This window comes from Fusarium coffeatum (genome assembly GCF_003316985.1).
Source record: "Fusarium coffeatum strain FIESC_28 chromosome Unknown BRIP53273_contig_70, whole genome shotgun sequence".
NCBI lineage: Eukaryota > Fungi > Ascomycota > Sordariomycetes > Hypocreales > Nectriaceae > Fusarium > Fusarium coffeatum.
This window is the reverse complement of record NW_022157866.1, coordinates 22,635-46,251: the sequence shown is the minus strand read 5'-3', so window position 1 is coordinate 46,251 and position 23,617 is coordinate 22,635. Positions and strand designations below refer to the sequence as shown.

The 23,617-nt window shown below is 49.4% G+C and overlaps 7 protein-coding genes across 7 annotated transcripts; 4 read left to right on the top strand and 3 right to left on the bottom strand.

Moving 5' to 3' along the window:
• Nucleotides 1–69: 69 nt before the first annotated feature.
• Nucleotides 70–1,501, bottom strand: FIESC28_03322 (uncharacterized protein; the record flags this gene model as incomplete). The annotated part of the gene is made up of 2 exons (XM_031157471.1): nucleotides 70–921; nucleotides 1,037–1,501. The coding sequence occupies 2 exons, from the start codon at nucleotides 1,499–1,501 to the stop codon at nucleotides 70–72; spliced, it is 1,317 nt and encodes a 438-aa protein (XP_031018444.1).
• Nucleotides 1,502–2,139: 638 nt separating this feature from the next.
• Nucleotides 2,140–3,696, bottom strand: FIESC28_03321 (uncharacterized protein; the record flags this gene model as incomplete). The annotated part of the gene is made up of 1 exon (XM_031157470.1): nucleotides 2,140–3,696. The coding sequence occupies one exon, from the start codon at nucleotides 3,694–3,696 to the stop codon at nucleotides 2,140–2,142; it is 1,557 nt and encodes a 518-aa protein (XP_031018443.1).
• Nucleotides 3,697–5,219: 1,523 nt separating this feature from the next.
• Nucleotides 5,220–6,758, top strand: FIESC28_03320 (uncharacterized protein; the record flags this gene model as incomplete). The annotated part of the gene is made up of 1 exon (XM_031157469.1): nucleotides 5,220–6,758. One exon carries the CDS (start codon nucleotides 5,220–5,222, stop codon nucleotides 6,756–6,758), a length of 1,539 nt encoding a protein of 512 aa, XP_031018442.1.
• Nucleotides 6,759–9,193: 2,435 nt separating this feature from the next.
• On the top strand, nucleotides 9,194–10,504 carry FIESC28_03319 (uncharacterized protein; the record flags this gene model as incomplete). Its single annotated transcript, XM_031157468.1, has 3 exons — nucleotides 9,194–9,230; nucleotides 9,309–10,081; nucleotides 10,154–10,504. The coding sequence occupies 3 exons, from the start codon at nucleotides 9,194–9,196 to the stop codon at nucleotides 10,502–10,504; spliced, it is 1,161 nt and encodes a 386-aa protein (XP_031018441.1).
• Nucleotides 10,505–11,282: 778 nt separating this feature from the next.
• On the top strand, nucleotides 11,283–12,040 carry FIESC28_03318 (uncharacterized protein; the record flags this gene model as incomplete). Its single annotated transcript, XM_031157467.1, has 3 exons — nucleotides 11,283–11,309; nucleotides 11,370–11,463; nucleotides 11,772–12,040. 3 exons carry the CDS (start codon nucleotides 11,283–11,285, stop codon nucleotides 12,038–12,040), a joined length of 390 nt encoding a protein of 129 aa, XP_031018440.1.
• Nucleotides 12,041–13,191: 1,151 nt separating this feature from the next.
• FIESC28_03317 (uncharacterized protein) lies at nucleotides 13,192–15,936 on the bottom strand (the record flags this gene model as incomplete). The annotated part of the gene is made up of 2 exons (XM_031157466.1): nucleotides 13,192–14,653; nucleotides 14,708–15,936. The coding sequence occupies 2 exons, from the start codon at nucleotides 15,934–15,936 to the stop codon at nucleotides 13,192–13,194; spliced, it is 2,691 nt and encodes an 896-aa protein (XP_031018439.1).
• Nucleotides 15,937–22,691: 6,755 nt separating this feature from the next.
• Nucleotides 22,692–23,600, top strand: FIESC28_03316 (uncharacterized protein; the record flags this gene model as incomplete). The annotated part of the gene is made up of 2 exons (XM_031157465.1): nucleotides 22,692–22,858; nucleotides 22,922–23,600. The coding sequence occupies 2 exons, from the start codon at nucleotides 22,692–22,694 to the stop codon at nucleotides 23,598–23,600; spliced, it is 846 nt and encodes a 281-aa protein (XP_031018438.1).
• Nucleotides 23,601–23,617: the final 17 nt, after the last annotated feature.

Here is a 23,617-nt window from a genome sequence, read left to right as displayed (position 1 = left end):
CTCAAGAAAACCCGTAACGCCTCTTTGTCTCGTACTCTACAAAGACTGTGTGGTAATTATGTCGTAGTCTCAGTCCTCAACCAGCTCGCCCTCCTCATCCTCCGAGAGCTTAGCCCGTTTCTCTGCCCTATCGCTCTTCGTATCACCATCCTCTGGTTCCCTTCGCTTAAGTGGTGACTTGGATGCGACTTCATTCTCATCGGGTTTGGATTGAGACCCCAGAAGTCGTCCCTCGCTATCCTTGCTGGCACCGTTCACTCTCGAGCTCACGCCAGGGCTTCGACTCGCACGATCGGCTTCCAGTGGGGTACCGGTAGTGGATGATAATGTATCTGGCTGGCTCAGCAAGGTGTCGCCTCTTCTTCTAGTGTTCTCAAGATGGAATGCAGGTGACGGCAGCGACGGGTTCTGCTTTCTAAGCGGATTCTCCGTGTAGAACTGGCGCATCACCTCAATAGCATGAGAACAAAGGGCCTCATCGCCCTTCAGATGCCTCCACCATGGCTCGCCACCAATATCTTCGATCTGTTGGTTTGTGTGAACGCTCGCAAAGAAGATGGCACTGATGGCAACATCTCGTGCCTCTATCAGAAGAGGGATGGATGTGAGGCAAGCGTCGTTGCAGAATGCCCAGGCAGCTTGTCGCAAGTGCTTGTTGTGTACTATTTCGAGCTTTCCAAGTAGCTCGAACAAGTGCCGATAAGGGTTGTCGACCATCAGGTCGAATGTGAGTTGTTCCAGCATGACCTCCTCATACGTGAGGATGCTGTCTCGCCATCGCCAGTACTCTTTGCTTTGCTCATCAATAATAAGTTTGGCATTCTTTTGGGCCACCTTGGCCACCGCAATGATGATGTCTTTCGTCTTTCGACAGTTTTCTTCCACTTTGTTGGCTAAGAAAAGGGCTGTTGCCGCTATGTTCTGAGTTTGACATGTTAGTCGCAGTTCGAAAAATCTTTCAAGCTGCTCAGTCAAGAGCATACTCCCATTGTCCGAAAGACTCTGGAATTGTTGTCGAGTAGTGGGGAAGACTCACATAATGATGAATTCCACCCTTTTCTTGTAGCATGTGGCAGCGCATGTAAAAGCGATGGAAAAACACCCCGGCTACCCATAGCGTAATCTGAGGAAGATCTAGCATGACGCCAGCCTGGTATATGAAATTGACACCCTTCGCTCTGCGCATTCGCTCATCGGCCGGCGTAATGCCTTCGACGATACTAGGAGTGCTCCGCACCTCATTCGACGTGAACGACCATTGATTGGGACCGGCCACTGGAGTTTGTGCGCCGGACCGCGCTGGCGATTGGGTTTGGCGCGCCTGGGGGCGAGGGGGAGAAGTCCGCGTTGAATGTTGTGGAGGGGTTGGCACAGCGGGAGGGACAGCATCACGTCGTCGTGGGGATCTTGACCGTGAATCGCGCTCAGGTCGGTTGTTGACGGGAATTGCTGGAGGTTGATACCCTTCCCTAGGAGGTCTGTAGCGATCGATGCTCGCCATAGCCGTTTTGTTAGAGGGGAGTGGTAATATTAGTTGTGCTTGAGTAAGAGTCGCTCATGGGAGAGTTCGATAGTTGTAAGAAGTTGGTGACGATGATTAGCGGTCGATATGATGTTGTAAGTATGAAAGTGATGCGAAGTCTGAGTTAGATCCAAGTTAGTCTAAAGGAACCTGATCTTGAACGAGTTGGCAGCAGGGGGACCGGCCAGGCCAAGCGTGCTAGACCCAAACTTAGCGTTATCTAATCAATAGGTACAGTGCCACCAAGGGTCAAGAAAAACAGAAGACTTGCCCTACCAGGTTTTGGTGACTTAATAGCTCTTAAAGTCTGGTGTTTTATTTGTCGCCCTCGAGCACCCAGTGTCAGGTGGATGCGTGATCCAATGAGCGTTGTGTCACTCTATTCACAGATGAAACAATATAAAAAGAGACCCACTTAAATGAATAAGTCAGTATTGTTCGGATGCAGTTTCAATAAAGAACAGCTCTTTGAGATGATCAATTCACAGGGCGAATTATTGTTTGTGTCTCTTATTTTGTATATTATTAGAATTCTTTGAGGGGTATCTATTTTTCTTTGAGTACCTGATGTACTGTAGGCTGTCCATACCAGATCTATCATCTCTTTTAACATTTCCCTAGATTCCCTCGCCATCATTTCGTCCCCAGAGCTTGACTGTGCGATCGTGGCCACCACTGACAATCCACTTGCCGTCTCTGCTATAGTCCACACTGGCAACCGGACCCGTGTGGCCACTGAGTGTCTGTACCAGTGTCCAGTCGTCGGCTGAGAAGACCTTGACATTTTTGTCAAAGCCACTCGAAATAAAGAAGCTGCCAGACTTCTTAGGTAGTTGCGCACCCTTCTCATCAACACCAGGTGGAATACCAGTAAGAGGATCATCGAGGCCCTTGTACCACCGCATATCAGAAACAGCACTGGTATGCGCACCAATACCACCCGTCCTTTGAACCTTTCGAATATCCCAGCACTTGATCCAACCGTCAGCCGATCCGGATAGCACTCGGTGGCCGTCAGAGCTCCAATCCAGTGCATGAATAGGCTTGATGTGACCGTCAAGATGTCCGTCCAGAATCATAATCGTGCGCCCAGATCTCAAATCCCAGATTCTGCCAATACTGTCGAGACCGGCGCTGGCAAGTAGCGAACCGTCAGTATTAAAGCTGACAGCATAGACACCTCTTGAGTGACCTTCTTGTAGGAGAACCTCTGCAGTTGTTTCAACGTCCCAGAGGCGCCACGAAGTATCGTCGGATGCAGAAGCCAGATAACGACCGGAAGGATGGAATTCGACACGGCACACTCGCTGCGAGTGTCCTTCGAGACTAGACAGCGGAGTATCTTGGTTCAGAGACCATAGGTGGATAGCTCCCTCAGCACCGCCCGATGCCAGGTTAACGGTATCAGGCGATACATTTTGTTCTGGAAGAGTGGCACCGGGGAACCAGGATAGACCGCTGATCTTGTTGGTGTGACCGCGGAAATTCATCTTTTGGTTCAAGCTTGGTATTTCGACCAGCTTGACCTGACCACCCCAGTTTCCCACAGCAACCATCTCGCCGTTGGGCGATATGCGGGTCATGCTGACATGGCGCTCACCAACAGTCTGACTGCCCTGAAGCTCGAATGCTTGTAATCTCTCCTTGACCTGTTTGCGAAACTTTACTTGGGTGCGCAAAGGGATTGTTGACTCGGCCTTTTGAAATTGCGTCCTCTTCTTTGCCCGTGGTAAAGAGTACTCTACCATATTTAACCTGGCTTCCAGAAGTTGAGGTCCGCCTGCTGTGTAGAACTCCTGCTCCTGGTCTTCTTCTTGATCGTCCTCGGCGTCGTCCATGGTGATATCGCCATTTTCCAATCCGTTGAGCTCGGCCTGAATTGTGAGAAGCTCGCGTAAACGATCTCGTCGGTCAACAAGGGCCTCTCCAAAGAGCGTGACTGGTTCGCCCATCTCTCGGAGCTTTGCGCGCACTCGTGTATCATCGGTAGGAACCGCTATCGTTGCGGCCAAGCGTTTGCGATTCAACTGGTTGAGGACTGCGGAAGCCTTCTCGGATGGAACACCAGTTCCTCCCATGCTGATGTCATAGTCGTGGTCATCGGGAATATCTTCAAGTGCGATGCCTTGAGGTTCGGCGTCCTCGACATACGCCTGCCGCGATGGGTGCATCATCTTGGCTGGAAAGTTCGAGTTATGTCTAAACGATAGGCTGATAAATTAAGAGCGCGATGTTGAATCTATATGATGCAGGGTTGTGCCAGATTACAATAAAAAATTTGGTGGTATTGAGGGTCGTTGGTGGTGATAGGCTGTAGCCTTGTCGTTCTGCGCGCCGTCTTGGATTGGCAGACGTGAAATTTCCAGACGCGCGAGCTTGGCTTCTAGCTGCGACGGGAGTTTATTTCGCCGAGGACCGACAACCTCCAAACAGACCGGGGCTTGGAGCTAAGGTTCCATCGCTTAATGGGTACCTGAAGAATCACAAGCTAAAGCTAACCAAGACCAACCGTTGATTTGCTACGCGATCGATCACCGCATGCGCCAGGGCTGCCAGGCTATTGGTGATGTCAGTGTCTGGAGACTTTCATGCCTTGTGATGCTGACACGAGGAATATAATCCCCAAAGGGATAGGAGCCTGGCATGTCCGAGGTTTCTTGTGACACTTCTTATTGAGAGCGACAATAGTGCGAGTCAAGGGAGTAACAAAGTCTATGCTTTGCAGCCACAAAATTAAACAAAAGAAAGGGGCATGGCTGGTCATGATTAATGCGACAAACTTTGTCTCCCTCAAGTCTCGGTCTCGGTCTCACGGTCCGTGCTTGGGCACGAATTAATTAATCAAGGAATGGGTTCCAGTAGATTGGTCTGGCAGGTACTGAGAAGGAATGATGCGCTGTTCATCATCCCCTGGCTTATTGATGACTTGTATTAGTCTCAGGGGCCTATTCTTACGTACTATGTACAATATCGAAACTTTAGTGGTGGTCTGTATCATCCGCTTACTAGGCTCCCCCGAGCCTTTAATTCCTCCCCGCGTTCCAAGTGGACGCTCGGGCAATCAGCAGGGATTTGTTAGACGAAAAGGAAAAATGTGATTGAGTGACGGTCCAGCCGAGAAGGCCCAGCGCACACAGAAACTAGGCCACCTCTAATACGGGCTGCATTACAGGCGCAGCGCAGGTCATGTTCTGCAGCCAATGCACGCAGGCCCGCCTAAAAAAGCCTGAAAGTTGCAGCTGGAATTATAGCGTCCGGGGGCTCTGGAATAGGCAGGCAGGCCACCAAAAGGGAAATCCCAGTTTTTCTGTTTAATATGGACTAAGACCCGTTCCTTTGTCTGCGGCCCTTTTCTTCTTCTTCCTTTCCCTCCTCACACCATACTTGGTGAACAATAGTTCAACTTATACCCGTCGCCTTACCGCTGCCAAATGCATATAGCAAAGCCTACCGTCTTCCGTACTTCATTCTTCCGATACCAGATGCGTGTCGCGAACTTCTACGAGATCGAGCGTCACTTCGAATCACAGCCCCGCGCAGATCCGGAGCGCCGACGAGGATTCCCTTGAATAGCACGACTATCTGCACTTGTCCACAGTCTGATTTGGGCGAGTGTTGTGTGGTGTAGTTATCAGAGCATAACCGTGCCGTTCCTAATCCTCAAAACCACCAATAACCACTTCGAATACCGCCCGCCATGATAAGCCACGCACCTGCCGCGGTCACTACCGTTCGCGGCTTCCAGACTACACCTGCTACCTCGGGCGACGAGGACTCTGATCCTGGACACAACGACGTCCCTACCCCCCGACGAAAGACCCCTAGCCGACCTATCATCAACGATGTTGTCAGCGCCAACTGCAGCCCTATTATTCGAGCATCTTCACCCGCTGTTTCAGGCATCGCCAAGCTGCGAATGCAAATGGAACCTCTCAGCCTTGACGGAGGATCTCCCTGTATGAGCCGCTCTGGAAGTCAGCAAGGAACCGCCCAGGATTTTCGAAAGCAAATGCTCAGCCGTACACAGAGCCGAGAGGATGTTCGCAGTGAGGCTGGTAGCGAGATTTCAGACAGCTCTATTAGTTACGAAGTGAACCTCGAGCATGATTTCACTAGCGAGAGTGTTCGAGAGCGTAGTGGATACCTCGAACCTCTTGAGGGCGGCCTTGCGCCGAATCGTAAGATGACGTCGGAAGACTTCGAGCAACTGCGATGCCTTGGCAAGGGTACCTACGGTACTGTGCTTCTAGTCAAGCAGCGTGCAACCGGAAGGCTCTACGCCCAAAAGCAGTTCAAGAAGGCCTCTCTGGTGGTCCACAAGAAACTCATCGAGCAGACCAAAACTGAGCGACAGATCCTCGAATCTGTTAACAGACACCCGTTCGTTGTCAAGCTGTTCTACGCTTTCCAGGACCATGAGCAGCTGTACCTTATTCTCGAGTACGGACAGGGTGGTGAGCTCTTCACCCATCTTGATACTGAAAAGATGTTCTCCGAGACTGTGGCTGCTTTCTATATGGCAGAAATGCTTCTGGCTATCTCGCATCTGCACAACGATCTTGGCGTGGTCTACCGCGATCTCAAGCCAGAGAACTGCCTTCTGGACGCCGAAGGCCATCTCCTCCTGACCGACTTCGGCCTCTCCAAGGTTTCTAGTGATCAGTCTGAGGGCTGCAACTCGATGCTGGGAACCGTTGAGTACATGGCACCCGAAGTTGTGCTTGGAAAGAAATATGGGAAAGCGGTCGACTGGTGGTCCTTTGGAGCGCTTGGATACGACCTGATGACTGGAAACCCACCTTTCCGTGGTCAGAACCACGCCAAGATTCAGGACAACATCGTCAAGCAGAAGCTGGTGCTTCCTTACTTCCTGAGCGCCGATGCCAAGGATCTCCTTACTAGACTTCTTCGCAAGGATCCCAAGAAGCGCCTTGGAGCAGTGATGCCCAACGATCTCACGACTATGAAGAAGCACAGATTCTTCCGCAAGATTGACTGGAAGAAGCTCGCGGAACGGGAGCTCGAGCCACCCATTCAGCCTATGATCACGGATCCTGAGCTAGCCGAGAACTTCGCCCCAGAGTTTACTGAGCTGGCCATCAGCCCGGTACTGCCAAACAAGGATGCCTGGCCCCGAAGCCTCCCTAAGGATGAGCAGCTCTTTGGTGGATTCAGCTTTGTTGCGTCTTCAAGCTTGTTGAATGAAGACCGGTTCGCAGCTTATGCCCAGACGTGAAGGTTACTTTTGTTGAAGAAGATGATGATGGGAGAAATGGCGAGGATTGAGAATGAAGATGAGGAGTTGAATGAGTGTGGTTGTTCTTCAAGATTGTTGCGTACTGTTTTTTGCGTGTATTTTTGCTTTGGAGTCTCAACTACTAGAAGGTCAAGCCACCCGTGGCGGTTAGACTTAGATGGTATTGTTAGTGAGCAGCTGTTGCGTCAAATTGCACAAGATTCTTTTCCCTCGATTCTACTTCACAGTGACCTCGTTTGTAGTACCTTTATTCAACCTGCCAAAAACGTGCATAGGTCCGGAGAAGTGACAAATAACGGCCTGAACGGAGCAACGGAACCCGAGGGCTTAGCTTCGTAGTCGATGGTTGCATATAAGCGGGCGGTTTGAGGCGCTGCCTGTCACCTGTTTTTAGAGCCATGATGTGGTCAGGATGATGATGTTTGGAGTTTGCAAGCAGATAAGAGAAGGTGTAGTTGAGAAGGGGAAATAGATTCTCTCATCAGCGGGAGGGGATCACAGCATGCGGCACAGTATTGAGACACGCGGTTGCCAGGGCTTTGAGCAAATTGATGAGTGACCAACCACGTTGAAGCGTTTATCGAATAAATACGACGATCAATTGCGTATTGAGAATTCTCACCATCAAGGTCCAAGAGTAAATCATCACGACTTGTCAATCATACAGCATCATACGATTAATCCGGTGACTTTGTGTCTATCTCTTATCCCGCTTACAGAACGAGGTAGTGGTGAGGCCTCTTGATCGGAGCTATTTGATCGTCGCAGCGCATCGTGAAAAGGAGGGCCGCGCAATCATCCTGTATGAGGCGTTGATGATTGCATGCCATCGCAGTAGAGAGAATGAAGATGTCAAGCTTTGAATGTCTTGGCATCATTGATGTCCCTGCTTTGTGATGATTGAATAATCAACGATCGGGACATATTTTGCATTTAAGGTTGATAGAAAGTGGGATGCTAATACAAACAAACTACCGTGATGCCCTTGACCATGTCTAATGAATCTATCTGGAGGTTACAGTAGTTCTTCGGTAGGAAAAGGCTGACGTACTCATTGAGGCTAATTCACTGCTAATGAAGTATTCAAAGTTCCAGACCCTGGCCGAGTTGTAAATTGGAATAGTGTCATTGGACTGCCCTGCAAGAGTCGGTTATGCAAAACGCGGACTCATCAAACACAATACGAGACGTCCTATGACAGAAGGTTGGACTATCGGTCTTGGACGTGGGATAATATTGGATTTGTTAGATACTCAAGATATCCAGTGGGATGGTACCCATTTTCGGATTGACAATTGCTCCGATAGAGAAGCATAATCCGATCTTTTACCTTATTTGGTGAATATAGCCCTAAATTTAATTGGACGTTAGTGGTCAATGCCTTGTAAGTCTTTCCGACGTGGAGGGACTGACAGCATCAGATCTCACTTGCGGGGAGATCCTTGTAGGGGAGCGGCCGCCTATTGATTCCCATTACAGCCCAGTAACTTGGCTGTACCACGTTCGTCTCTACTCTGCAGCACTCTGCAATGCTACCTTGAGTGGGCGCGTATTCCAACAATGAAGACCTCCTCTTGAAACAGATGTCGTTTCCTTCGCTGTTCGGAAGCCGGCTGCTTAGAGGCACACAATACATCTTGTCAACGGCTTGAGTTTCAATGTCATGATGCTTCGACTTGTCAAAGTGACATCTATCCAATCATCACAACGTCGTGACTGTGCCCTCGAGTCTTTTGTTACAGTAGAAACCGTTTCGGCACTGCGACCCGAATAGTGTACGGTAGATTAAGCTAGTCTGAAGGTTCTGTGCCTTACTGCAACTAGTAGCTTGATCCTGGAATAGCAGTAGCTTAGCGGTAGTCTTCTGCCGTGGTCTAGATTGTGGCAGTGTGGATGAAACCTTAATATGCTTGTCTTCTCTTGGGACTTGGACATATCGAGGGCGGATCCGAGGAAAACGCGAGCTCGCTTTGGAGCTGACGACAGCGTCAAACAAGGGATGTTCCCCTAAACTACCGTAATAGCAAATGACGGCATCGGGATTGTCATATCATCTGCCGAGAGATGCTCGGTATGTTGCAGTACCCGAATGAGTATCCAGATCCCCATGACCAGGTATCATTACCGTACAACGCGGAAGTGGCTTTGCGGCGTGTAGCGAAACCTTCTTAGCGTGGCCGTTCAACTGTACATACAGCTCAGCCGCTGCGAGGTGAGCGTTTCGAAACTAACAAAGGAAAGGAAAGGGAAGTGCCCCCTTGTCCCAATCTAGATCTGTGCTGCTTACATTTATATCAGCCATCCACAACCCCCCCTCCTGTAAGCTCTGCACCTCAGACTCGACAGAAAATTCCTCACTCATTTCCAAGACTCTTAGTAATTCTTCGTCTTTGTTCACTCAAAAAACAATAGTGATGAAGTGGTCAACTAGCTCACTGCTAGCGGCGCTGTGTAAGTCTTCCTTTGTCACATCAAGCATATCCAGTATACCTTGCCTCTTTTTACTAACACAACTTGCTCTCTTTTCAGACGCCAATAGCGCACTTGCTATCACACCTGAGTTCTGCCCACAAAATAGCAAAGTATGTTTCACTTGGGGCGTCCCAGAAGCTTCAGCAAGCTCAGGATCCGGATCCATCTACTTCCAGCTCAAGGCGCCAACAAGCATGCAATGGGCAGGTCTCGGTATCGGTGATTCAATGTCTGGATCCCAAATGTTCCTCATGTACCAGGACGGAAAGGGCAACGTCACTCTAAGTCCAAGGCCAGGCAAAGGCGAAGTTATGCCTCAGTATGAGAAGATGGATGGCCTCGAACTGCTTGAAGGTTCTGGAGTCAAGGACAACGAGATGATTGCCAATGTTCGATGCGGCAACTGCGAGAACTTGAATCTCAAGGGTTCCAACATCTGGATTGCCGCTTGGAGGTCCGGCGACTCCCTGGATTCGACTAGTCCTTCTCAACGCATCCAACAGCACGATGAACACGCTAGCTTTGACGTCGACCTCACCAAGGCCTCGATAAAGTCAGATACCAACCCATTCACTTCCGCCCAAGCCAATCAGCCTAGCTCTGGTGGTGCCGTGTCTGAGACAGCATCAAGCGGTAAATCAAGCAGGACGATCCAGCTGGCCCACGGTATCATCATGTCAATCGTATTCATCGCCGGATACCCCTTAGGCGCCATCCTGATGCCCATGCTTGGCAAGTGGCTGATCCATGCCGGCTGGCAGGTCGTCATGTTGCTCCTGATGTGGGCTGGTTTTGGACTTGGATATGTCGCCGCCAAAGACAGTGGCTTGGTAAGTTTCCCCTGAGATGCACTCGCACTCGCACAATGCAACTTAAGTATCAATACTAACGTGTTACTCCAGTGGGGAAAGCAAACACATACTCGAATGGGCACTGCTGTTATTGCCTTGATCACCCTTCAGCCCATCCTTGGTTACATGCACCATCGATACTTCCTCAGCCATGGCAAGAGAGGCGTCATTAGCCATATTCACATCTGGTACGGCAGAGCACTCATGCTCATTGGTATCGTCAACGGTGGTTTGGGTCTTCAGCTCGCAAACTCGTCCACTGCTTTCATTGTTGTGTACTCAGTCATTGCTGGTCTTGCTTCCGTGGCCTACCTCGGTTCTATCTTTGTTGGTGAGAGGAGAAGATCGGCTTCTCGTGTCAAGCAGATGTCTCCTCAAATGTCTCAGGAGGAGTCACGATAATTTGTCTTGTCAAACAAACTGGGCGATGGCAGGAGCTGTTGTGCTTAGAAGGTGTTTCGGAGCTTGTAACTTGTGATACCAAAGATCTTCCAGCCACTGGGCTTGAACCTGATCAGCAGAAAGAGGCCAATCGTTGATAGGTCCTTTCCTTTGTCTTTTATTATTATTTAATTCTTCTTATATTCTTCTATAGAGTTAGCATATATATGAATGTATTGAATGATTGACTTATGTGTACGCGATACTGATCAGTTGACAACCTATGCATGCAATTTTGATACCATGCATGAACCCTTGTAGTAATAGATACTAAAGAAAGTCAGGCGTAATGCGATATATGACATAGTGTACGAAACGACGGAAAAAGAATAGTCGAAACTCTAGAAATCAGTCTATAATTCATTCGTCACAAGTCGCTTAGTATAATAGAATATAGTAATGATGCGTGTAAGTGAGCTTTGACGTCGTTCATCACCAAGTCCCGAGTTTCACCTTCGAGATGGGAGGGTCAAAATCAAGATCCAAGCCAAGCTTCGACCAATCACCCATCGTAAAAGTCACGTGCGATGCACCCGTGATGCTCCGGTAGCCGCTGAAAAGTGTGAAAACCTGAGGCACCCACAGGCACGACAGCCAAGGCCGAAGCGCTCTAACCGGGGGCGAGCACTCATCCAATAGTGACTGCCAACCTCTCTCGAATTTTCCCCCCAAAACCCTCAATCCGCCCATCTCCATCTCCCCGGAGTCACCCCAATTGAGCCTCTACCAGCCGTTCAAAATGCTCATCCAACTCTCCAGGGCTACGGTAAGTCTTTACCTTTCTCTCTAGAGGTCTACTGCAAGGACAAGTCTGATAATTTTATAGCGCGCTCGCTCCGCCGTTGCGGCTGTTTCTCGTGTCGCCAGACCTAATGTCGTCCAGGTGAGGGGCTTCATTGCTCCTACCGTCTCCAGAAAGGGTAAGATTTTGCTACCATCATTGTCTACACATCAAATGGATTCTTCTCCGACCTTGCGATTCCGTCACCTATTCGATTGTCGATTATCGATTTCTTCCGGTCGGATCTGTCCTCATATAGCCGAATCTGCGCTCCACCTGAGCTCCGACGTCGCCAAAACATTCTCACTCCGAGCATCCAATACCAGACATCGATAATCGAATCATCGCTCTTCGTACCCTCTCGCCAGTCTTCGGCGTACACTCCGAATCATCAAAATGTGACTAGACTTCATCATTGTGCAATTGCTGACATCATACCTCTTACAGCCGACTTCGTCCAGGAGCTTTACCTCAAGGAGCTCAAGGCCTACAAGATCCCTGCCGTCAAGGAGTCCGATGCCGAGGGCAACGTTCAGACCTTCAGTGTCCCCAAGACCCCTTCTTCCCCCGAGGAGACCGACCTTGCCGGCAACCTGAAGGAGTACGAGAGCATGGCCGTTGAGATCGAGGGCCAAGACGCCTCTGCCCAGACTTCCGGTGCCCCTGCGGCTGCCGACTGGCTCGAGGCTGAGGAGGACGACGAGCCTCACCACTAAGCGGTCTTTTTCATTAACTTTTGAGGGTGGCTCATAAAACTATCCGCACGGCAGCCCATTGTTCGGGCGTGTCTCACTTCTCACCGCCCAGCTGCCGTTACACGGGGATAGAAAAAGAGGGAGGGCTGACATCGAATTCAGCCTGGGGATGAAGAGCCGGAGTGATCAAGAAGAAGCTGATGCAAAGTGGATTGGGGATGAAAATCCTGTGTACATTTTTCCTAAAATACAGCCTTCGGTTGCCTGTAGGAACTAATTGCGAAATGCCAACGTTAAATGAAGCACAAGCAACGCTTTACTATTAATGACTGTCCATGACTCTTAATCTGATGCTCCATAGAATCGCAAGTGCTGTTCATGTTATTTTGTTATTCTATTCTGCTATGAAATCCAATCAAAACTTCAAACACCGTACATCATGAATACATGTTCCATCTACGGATCATCGCGATCAACATTATCCAGGCACTGACACCAATGATGTGCATAGCCTCAAACGCCCCCTCACTTACAACCCACGTTTCAATGACATCTATTATCTAACGCTTTGAGCTCTCCTACACCAGCTCGAGCTTGTCGACGTCAGGTGGCAACCAACGTCATCAACAAAACATAAGGAGGGACGGAAGGCTGCATTTGAAGCCAGCGATAGGCTACTATGTCCAAGACGGATAAGCTCAGAACAAACTCAAAGAGAACAGCATAGTTCCTTTCTGGGACACTAGACGATCAAGGACATGTTATGATATGACATTCTCATTCATTACTGCATATGGCCCGTCCTGTTTTTGCTGGGAAATCAAACTAGCGGAAAAGGCACTCAAAGGAATCGACCAAAAATGACTTGGGTCCCTTCTTTTTTCTTGTTCACTCTCCCTCCTCTCCCTCCCTCTCATTTTGCACAACCATAAACGCCATCAGTCCTGTACAGCACAACGACCAATGCAATGCAATACCAGCCAACCTTTGATGCATATAATACCGCAATTAGACATCCGTAGCCCACATGCAAAACTGGAATGGGCAAGCTTTTGGTTTTGCGAAATATTACTTTTTTGTTACGACATGTAGAGATAGATAGATCTCCAGCATGGTTGAAACGCCGAGGAGTTTGACTTGAATAAAACGTGCAAAAAAACAGATTTGCCGCATTATACGTCAAAGTGAGAACCTCCCACCATGTGCTCATCGTGCCCAGTCTTCACGATCCCACTCATCCGGTTTGCCTTCCTGAGGTCAACGTCGTCCATATTATCCCAATCGTCGTTATCGCGGTGTCTGCGACCGTGAACGTGTCCATCATCCATGTCCTCGTCGACAAGTCCTGCTCGGTCTCGCATGTGATCGTCAAGTGCGCTCTCATCAACAAATGTAAAGCCTTGGAAATTGGCTTGAACAGATGGAGATAGAGGCGTGGAAGCAGCGTAACCTCGTGCCAACGCTGCAGCACGCTCGTTTAGAGAGCCGTTTTGATCCAGAGCTGTTGTAAACTCGGGGTCGAAATATGAGACGTCGGTCTCAGACTTCAACTTGGGCTTGAACGGAGGAGTGATGAGCTTCTTGGAGAGCAGAGTCCAGTCCACATCAGCAAAGAAGGCGTGTCTCTTCAACTCTTCAGCATCATCGGTTGCACCCAATCTGTGCTTGGGGTTTCGGTTAAGGAGTCCCTTGACAAAATTCCTTCCTTCCTGGGAGAGGGTATCTCGCGGGAACCTCACCTTACCGAAGGCAATATTCTTATACATTTGCTGTGTATCCTCGGCGTAGAATGGGCTCCAACCACAGCACATCTCGAACACCAGAACACCTAGCGACCAGAAGTCCACCATCTTGGTGTAACCAGATTCATCCAATAAAACCTCAGGAGCAAGATACTCAGTAGTTCCGCAGAATGTGTTGGTTGTGTCGTTTTTCGTAAGATTGGCTTTGGAAAGACCGAAATCACAGAGTGCGATATGGCCATTTGCGTCCAGGAGGATGTTCTCAGGCTTCAGGTCTCGATACACAATGTCGTTATGGTGAAGGTGCTGAATAGCCAAAATCAACTCGGCAATGTAAAACTTGGCTCGCTTCTCATCGAACCGACCCTCCTTCTGCAGATGCCAGAACAGCTCACCTCCAGACATATAGTCGGTGACCAGATACAGTTCGGATGGTGTTTGGAATGAGAACTTGAGGCCGACGATAAAAGGTGAGTCGGACATAGCTGTTCTGACCAGGATATTTCGTTCCCCCACAGTGTGTGCCACCTCCTTCTTCTGTACGATAACCTTCTTCTGCAGAACCTTCATGGCATAAATGCGTTGAGTATCCTTCTTTCGCACTTGGTACACCTGGCCGAAAGTGCCCTTGCCAATGAGTTTGAGAATATCGAAATCCTGTGGACCAAATTGCTTCTTCTCGGCTCGGTGATAAATAGCCTCGAGGAAGATTTCGCCAGTTGGAGCATTCTCGGCCATGGTATCAGCGTGACCATGAAGCTGGAACCAACCCTCAACACTAGTGTTGGGGTCTTTGCTAGCTTGGAAATCGACATGACCAAGAAACTCATCACCTGATGCTCCGTGATCATATACCGAGACGTCAACAAGCATGTCATAATCCACCACATCGCTGTCTTGTGTTAGCAACGAATCTCATGCCCGAAACTCGATACAATTGACTTACAACTCTGCTTCCGCATCCCACTTTGGGTTGGTGAACGATAACGGTCCAGATCGGTTGCGGACCGAGCCACCGTGATCATGAATACTGGTGTTGCTGCTTTGCCTGCTTCTCATGGGAATGGCCAGAGGACGACCTGAGTCGCTTCCTGATCGCTGAATGGGGATGCCGCCATGGGCGGGGGGTGGGTCGATGCTGAGGTTATCATCCTCATCAATGTGGTGGGGACCACCTGAGATGAGTTCACTGCGCTGAAAAACAACAACAACATAAGGGTCCCGGCTCTTCCTAAGTCCCCGAGCCTCATTGATCTTGATGGTTAGTTTACCCTTGGCAGCAGGTGCCTGAGCACTGCCGGAGCTCCTGGGAGTCTGGGTACCGCTGACTTCAGCACCATCGTGGCTTGTTCTCCCGGAGGAGGGGGCTCTTTCAGAGCCTGAAGGTCGTGCAGCCGACATTGCTCGAGTAGGAGTCGAGTTGCCGCTCTTGAACGTCATACGAGTTAGCTCCTTGAGTCCATTAAGAAAATGCCACTTGCCCGGGGCAGCAGCTTCAGAGGCGTCTGAACTTGCAACACCAGGTTCGGGGTGCGAGGGTTGAATGGAGTCTTTGGTATGTGCTGCGTTTTTGGAGGAGTCAAGTTCAGGTAGTGATGGGTCATTGGAAGTTTGAAAGTGGGTGGTGGTGAAGGGCGAGGCTGTGGGTTTCTTGAATTGTGCCTGCTGTGTAAGAGACTTGGGCTCGACGGCAGCCCTGCCATGGGCCCCTGAGTCTGCAGAAATCATGTCCTGGGAGATAGAACCCCCCGAAGACGAGGGCTTAGAGGTGGGTGGGGTTGGGTAGGGGTTTAGAAGGTTATGCTCATCCCGCTGCGTGGTACTCGGCATGAGATCAAGGCTCTCATGTTGAAGAGGCGAACGATCCAAGGCCGAGGAGTCACAGCCGCGAGTAGAGCCTTCGGTGTGTACCTGCAACTGCAGGCCAGCAGGTGGAGTGGGCTGGACTAGAGTTCGGTCTAGAGTGGTATCACTCTGAGACGAATTGGGATTTGACGAAGGCGCAGAAGGGTAATTACGAACCTGGCCAAAGTAACTCATGATACCGGGCAAGCGTTTGTCCTGTAGATCGGGTTGAGGAGTAGCTACACCAGATCGAGGAGTATCAAGACCGATGTGATCGGCGCCATCCTCGTCTGCCGCAGACCTGACGTTTTGGTTAATAACCCCATTCATTTTTGTAAAAGATTTCCAGTGAGTGAATAAATCCTTCTACACCGAAGCAACTGCGCGGGGAAAATCAAAGTGGGAACACTAATTCATGACGGCTGCCAAGCGCGTCAACTAGAGGGTAAACAGGGCAAAGGCCGAGAGGGACCACCAAGGACAACAAGCAATAGCGGTCGAGGTGGACTCTTGCGATGCGACTATGACGAGAAAAACACGGAATGGGTAGATGCCCTTTGGTGGTCAAGGTACAGAGCAGCCAGTGGTGTGTTCGCGCCCATGTGGATGCGAACAAAACGCCAGGACCAGCACCAGCGAGCCTAGCCAGTGCCAGCGAGCGAGTAATACGTAGTATAAATTGGGATGCGAGCAAGGCTTTGCCGAGAGCGGCCGTGTAAGAGAAAGCGTCTAGGGACCAAGTGGAGGCTCGAAAGTTGCATGTAAAGGGTAAAAGAAGACGATGACGAGATCAATTCCTCGACTGCCGGGAGTAAAAACCTCGTTCGCTTTGGTGGCCGGGGTAGGCTTGTTCAGAAAGGCTTTTTCTTCCAGTTACCAGAGAACTTTTGCCTGAATTTTTTGGTCTAAGCAAGGAGCAAAACGTGGAAAACTGAAGCTGATAGCGGGGCCGAACGCAGGGACTGACTCCGAAGCTGGGCAGCCGTTGATTGGGTCCAATCAGAGTTGAGGCGAGTCAGGACTAAAGCTTGCAACAACACAAAAAGACGAGCTGTCTCTTGCATGTGGGAATGTGAATGCCATGCCATGATTGACTGCTGGTTTGCTCGTCTGTTCATTGCTGTAACAGGCCCTGCAGGATCTTTAGGGCCCCCAAAAATGAAGTCGAGACGACGGCGGCGATTGTTCGGTTCCACTGCGACGGCGATGTCGAGTCGAAGACACGGCAATGCCTTGATTGGTATTTGACTGGTCGTTGTTGTCTCTTGCTGATAATGCAAGGATCGAATCTCGTGTTTCCATGGTTGACATTTGCCAGCAATCCCAGAAGGCTCGTCTGCTATGGGGAATCCATGCTCTCTACCTGCCAAGCCGTCGACACCTCATCGTCCTGCGCTGCACTGCAGTTACAGGGCGACTGTCCACTGAACTGAGCCCAACAGCGCCCAAAAGTGGAATCCAGGCCTGCGTGAGCAACTGTAGAGGCGCCGGAAGCGGTTCCATTTTCATGTGAGATGAGGTGGGTTCTTTCGGTAGGCGGTGTCGTAGACCAGGGACTGGGAGTGGTAGACAGCTCTAGCCGGAAGAGGACTTGACTTGGCTTGACGGGGGAGGCGTCGCTGAAGCCTGAAGAAGCTGAGGTGCTGAGCTCCGGGTGCTGAAAGGCCGTCATCGTCCTATCGCCACCACCACTGCCGCCTGTACTTGCCCGGTGAGGGGGCCCAATACTAGCAGCGCAACAAAGCGCTGGACACTGCTAGGTTCCAGTGTGCAGTCGAACACACCAAACTTAAAAACGGAACGCAAAAAAAGAGCACCAAATCCGAATGCTAACAAATCACAACCGCAGAGCTTTCAAAAAGACAGAGAGAAATATTCACGAACCTAGACATCATTGCTTGAGTTGCTCTTCGTAGCAGATCAAAACCTCCTCCGGCATTTGAAGTCTCAGTGCCCGTCATGGCGACTGCGAGGAGCTTTATTAAAGCTACCGCGGCTTAAAAACAGGGCCGAATTGTCGGGGCGGAGGAAGAGAGGGGCGAAGAAGCGGGTATATTGCGTGAGATGAATCGTATAACGTCGTCGATTGGGCGTCGCTGGCCCAGGGATCGTGGTTCGGGTCGAGGACGGGACGAGAAGGTGTGATAAGGGTCGATAACCAAGCGAAGTAGACGAAAATAAAAGAGGATGATGGGTTTTATTGTTGGAAGAGAGGGGAAAAGATTGAGATGGCGCGGGTTAGAAGAAGTGACGGGATGGAGATGATAATTCCAGTAAATGTCTTTTTGGGGCAAGGTCAAGGTGAGTTGAGGTGGGCGTGCGCGGGCGGAAGACTATGGCCTGGCATGGCCTGGCTTGGGGGTGTGTTGCTTTTCGTACAGTGCGCTTAGAGGTAGGTTCGTCGAGTGAAGTAAAGGAGAGGTATAGTAGGTATGGAAATTAAGGTAAACTTCGAGCAGGATGCAGCTGATGGTTTCCAAGTTTTTTTTTTTTTTTTATTCTCAAAAGAGTTGTCTAGTGCAAATACAAAAAAGGTACAGTAACAGAGAGAAGATTGAAATAGAGTTGACAGAAAGTAAGTTAGTGAAGGCATTCGGTATTGGTAAGTGGAAGGAACGACCTAGAGGCAGCCAAGTGCGTGCCTGCCCAGTGGCACTGGTGCTGATACTGGCTGAGAAGTGAGAAGCTTCTCTCATCGAATAATCAGATTACCTCACTTGTTCATCTTCTTTACCACAGTCGGACGGTTATCGGGGATACCAAACTCGAACGTATTGCTTACATCACCTTCTATTTCAGGGTTTAAACATGCTGCTCAGACTGTATTTGTACAGACTGACGTTAGCCTGTTGTGTTGCAATTACAACCTCCCTATGAGGCTGAAGATGGATGTCGAGATTTTCGGTATTCGGGTTTGTTGTTGTTGTAAATAAACACAGTTCAATTACCGTACTAAAGTGATGCTGGTTCGGCGCCATCCGCTCAATTTCAAGTCAAGTCTCGTCTGGTCTCAAACTTGAACTGAACTGAGCCCGAACCCAACAAGGGACATTAGTACAAGTCCCTGAGTCCCCTACCCTACCTTGCAGAAGAATGACCCCGCCTCTCGATAGCGATAACGGGTTTGAAGATGCGTGCGGATACGTTTGCAGGAGATGAGATAGGCTTAGAGGTATCGAGAGTGGATGCGCTGAGAGATGTCCATGACATCAGCGACGCTGGAAGCGAATTTATGAGTTGTTTGCAGCAACCCTGCCAATATTGATTCCCTGACTCCCAACAGAAAGAAAGAAAAGACAGCTCAGAGATTGATGGACTACACCGTACCTTTTGTCTGTGTTTTTGGTAGCTGACAAAACAGCGGTGTCTTTTACGCAATATTATATGGGAAGAGAGCTGCCAGTTAGCTGGTTCTGGGTCTCAACTGAATCATGATGAGGATCGAGGTACATATACAGTACGTATCTTGACTAGGTATTCGGATCCGATGGATGCTTGAGAACGTGTCCACATACAAGAAACACTCCACAGTGCGTGCGATTTCAATCGGTCCAAGTGAGGAACTTAGACGGGATAGGATGGGCCAGACGAGACCAGGTGGAGGACGATCCCTTAGGTTTGCAATTGCAATGCACAGGTAAGGGATCTCTGAAACGAACAGACCTTCAACTAACGGTGGGGGGGTTTTCGCTTTGGCGGGGTTTCAATCTCACCAGAGTTCTCTATTGATTGCATTTACATTGCATGGCAGATTGCATGATTCCTCTCTGCAATTTCACAATACTTCTTGAATCTTGGCCGACAAAGTGACCTAGGTACTAGTCTTCCTGACCCATCGCCTATCTCGGCTTATAACCGCCAACAAAGACCCTGCTGTAAAAATAGCTGGCGTTGTTACTAGTTTATTAGTACCCAACTTGGCATGAAACAAGCTCCCAATATCGAGATTCTCTCAAGATTTCGGTGAAAACGGCATGGCACTTTATTTTGATCACGAGAGTCCCTTGACAGGACAGGATTGTTCAGAATTACTGTCAGGTTGAAAGTATAAGCGAGTTTTACCTCGACCCCGCCAGGAAAGGCTTCAACAACAGGATTCTACAACACCAGCTGATCAGTGAAATATGATATGTATGAATGTTCATCTCATGATAGGCTATCAACTTTTCAGCATGTACATAGCCATACCAAGACTCCTAAGCTTATGGTTCCTTTCGGCTCGGAGCGGCTTCCGTAACCTTCCAGGACTAACTGTAATGCTGTACATTACATGATCCAGCCGTCTCATGGCATGCATGGCCCTTTCTGTAATTGCTCAGCTGTTGCCACAAACAATGTTCTTCTTGATTCTTCTCAGAGGTTCAATCTTACCAGCCTCGCCGCATCAAACTCGACATCAACCATTGGTCGGTAGCCCGGAGACCCCTAGAGTCCAATACAGTAGATTTTAAATTTGCCCCGGAGCTTGCTGAACCGTCAATACGGATACGGGTTCGTTGCAAGCTTTTTGCATGTACGCAGTATATAAGGTTACGCATTCTTTCGTTATCCCCGTGGCCGGAGCAAATCAAGCGACTGCAGCTGGCGTATTGCCACTATCTGCAACAGGGATTCTGTCGTCTTGTCCGATGCTCTACTGTACTGTACTTCGCTCGAGTCATCTGGATACATTAGTCTTGGCCATGCTGTACCAAGACCAGACTTGCATCGACGACTTTGATAGCCTGCGACACGTTCCACTTCTTTTCACGATATAGCTGTGATAGGCACTTTTAGCCGCAAGGCTACATCTGATGAGCGGTCTGTATCTTTTGGTTACAGCGATAACAAAACAAGGGCAAGAGTCACCATCAACATGTCCGCTGATTACTCTGATATCGTGCACTGCTTGCTATCTTCACATGCTCTTCCCTAGGTGGCTATAAGGTGAGTATACTCGACGGCCTTTAATAGGTCACTACACCTATCAACTACATATCACAAGCCTTGTCCTAGTGTGATGAATGATCGCCTTTCAGCATCTACTGCAACCTTCCCATGTGGTTGTTGTGTAGCAGCTGATTACCTTATTGGGCAATACCCCGATTGTGATACCCAAAACTAGATACATCAACTTGCTAGCCGCGGCGGTATGGCAATATAGCGACATTTAGTATTGGGTGGTCTAGTGAAACATGCCAGGGGTCAGCAGCGAAGCATACATGGAATTGGTAGTTGAGATGCATGGCGTCTTTTGGCTGGGACTATGCTATCTCGTCAGCTTATGATATTAATGCTGAGCCGCCCTCTGTATGCAAGGCCTATAGCAACATACGCACAAGTTCTCATAGGCTTGTTGAAATGCTGGATTGGTTTGAAGCATCTCGAGCTGCATCGGTTCGTGAGACTAACACCCTGCCAACCCATGCAAAGCTGGTCACGATCTGTGTAGCGGATGTACCTATGACACCGAATACTGGTTGGTATATAAATAGGACTTGCGGGATGGTGTAGCTAGCTGACCTAACAAAAGGTAGGTCGTCTCATTTGCCAAAGACATGACTCCAAGCAAGTGGTGCTTGATTGGATCTGATAGGTTCTCGACTTGGTTACATGTCTTAGTAGAGGAAACCTTTTATCTGCTACCGGAGACCTGCCACAGGGTAACCAGACTGTAGCAAGTATAACCATTGCTTTGCTCTGATTACAAAAGCCATAGTCAAGAACAATTTTCCATGGTATGGTATCTAATCATTGGACGCCCGAAGAGCTCCGACTTACAAAGTAAGTCAGCTGTGATTATGTCACTTTCACACCGGCACTGGGCTGCCCTTTGAAGCGAATAGTACGGAATATCATAACCATTAAAAACTCCATGCCATAATGAATATCAAGTGTCCTTGGAGACCATGACCGCAAGTTCCCGATTATGGTTGGTCTCTATTGTGATGTTGGGTTCGCTGTTCTCGAGCTTCACCCTTTTATACCACGTTCTTCATCCAAGCTTATGTTTGGCTCCTAGACTCCTCCAGCATCTGGTGCCATCTCTCTTCCATGTCCGATGTGACTCCTTGAGGGTAGGTCTTGAGCTGGGATCGAGGTGCGAGAGGGTCTGGATAGTTTACTAGAAGGCTTGTTAATGACAGCTACACCGATGTGAAGCTTTGATAGGCAGGGTAAGAACTCACAAATGCTGACATGCGTATCCGTCAGTTTCGACCGTACTGTATCGTTTTCCTCTGGAATTCTTCTCGAACTACTGTTGGCACCTCGTTCGGCCATTTCGTGCTGCTGCGTAGCTGAACGGAGTCCACCGGCCATTGAAACTGTCCAAGAACTCGTATAATACAGCTAGTGAGAAAAAAAGGTTGGCTTTTGTAGACTGAGAAGGCCTTGATATTGTCTTCCAAATTTTATTGATGATAGAGAGAAAGTCGGCAAGATGATTTTACAAGACAAGAACTTGTTTTCTTTGGCGGTATTGGATTGGATCTTACGTAGTAGGCATATACGCTGGCCGTGCCTGGGTTGGAGCCATGGATGCTGAATTAAACAGTGGCTTAGATCCGGATTCCAGCCCAGCGTGGCTGCCCCATTAGAATGACAAGCCACCCCGCAATATTCCATGAATTTCAAGCCTTGAACAAAGACATTAGAGAGGTAAAGAACGGTTGGTATAAATTATATCTAGGCTTTTACTTTATAAACTTCTCTACAAATACTGTACTCAGAAGACACTAGATAGATATCAAGCACCATGCGATTAATCATAGGCCTATATAGCATTGGCAATTCCATTAGCAGAGCCACCTTGGACAGTACCCAGATCTTACGTCGTGAGTTCCATTCTCAGCCAGCTCAGCTCTCCAAGTCTAGCTCCCGGGCCCAGCCCAAAACCCACCAAGACCACCCTGAGCCTGGCCAGTTTCTTTTTCTCTTTCAACCACAATCCAAAGGTACCGTACCGAACCTCCAACCATTGACTTTGTCTCGCCCATGCCCGACTTCACGATATCCAACAAGACTGTTAAACATCATTTCCCCCGACGAAGACGACGACGTTGACACAACCTGAACCATCGTCACAAAGACGAAAGTTATTCATTATGGGCAAGAATTCGACGCCAGTCCCTGACGCTTGGGAGGATGATTGGGAGACCCAAGCAGACAAAATGGCCAATAAACCGGAACAGCCTGCACCACAAGCACCTCTATCCAAGGCAGAGCGCTTAGCACAGCATGCTGAGCAGAATCGCAAGCTCTGGGAGTCTGCGTAAGCCCTTCTACTTCAGTGGCCTGTTCGACTGTTCGCTAATACGGGGATTCTACATGACAGCGATGCTCCGCCAACTTTCAACTATTATGAAACTAGCACCTCAGGAGTCTCTCTTAATACCACTCCATTCAAGCCCCAGGTCAAAGTCCTTAGCCGGAAGCCTGTCATCGCTAAGCGTGATGCTGCAGCAGGCATGTCCGGGCTCTCGCTCGACGACGAGAATGACCCCAAGAAGGAAGTACCGATGAGCCCAGAGGAAATTCGAGCGAAGCAGAAGCGTGACAGGGAGGAGAAGCAACGTCGGTATGAAGAGGCCAGAGCCAAGATCTTTGGAGAATCAAACCCATCATCGGGAGCCTCCTCACCTGGCGCTGTTACCCCGCCAAAAGCTGATGGATACACTGGCCGCGGCCGTGGGCGAGGAAGAGGTGGTTACAGAAACAACGAAACCCGTCAATTCGAGAACCGCCAACCAGATAGTCGTGGCTTTGATGCTCCGCGCAGAATGCAGAATGTGTCAGGTTCAGGGCGTGAGTTGTTCGACCCAAACCACTCACCAAAGCCTGAACAGGTATCACAAAGACGTCAGCCAGAATATTCATCGCCTGGAAGAAGCACGACTCCTCGGGACGGACAGCAGCAAACACAGCCGCAAGCACCAATTCGAGCACCTAAGGGGCCGGATGGAACTGGCCGAGGAGGTTTCGGCTTTACTCAACGAGGTGGTAAGGGCAGTTGATTATTTCTATCGACAAG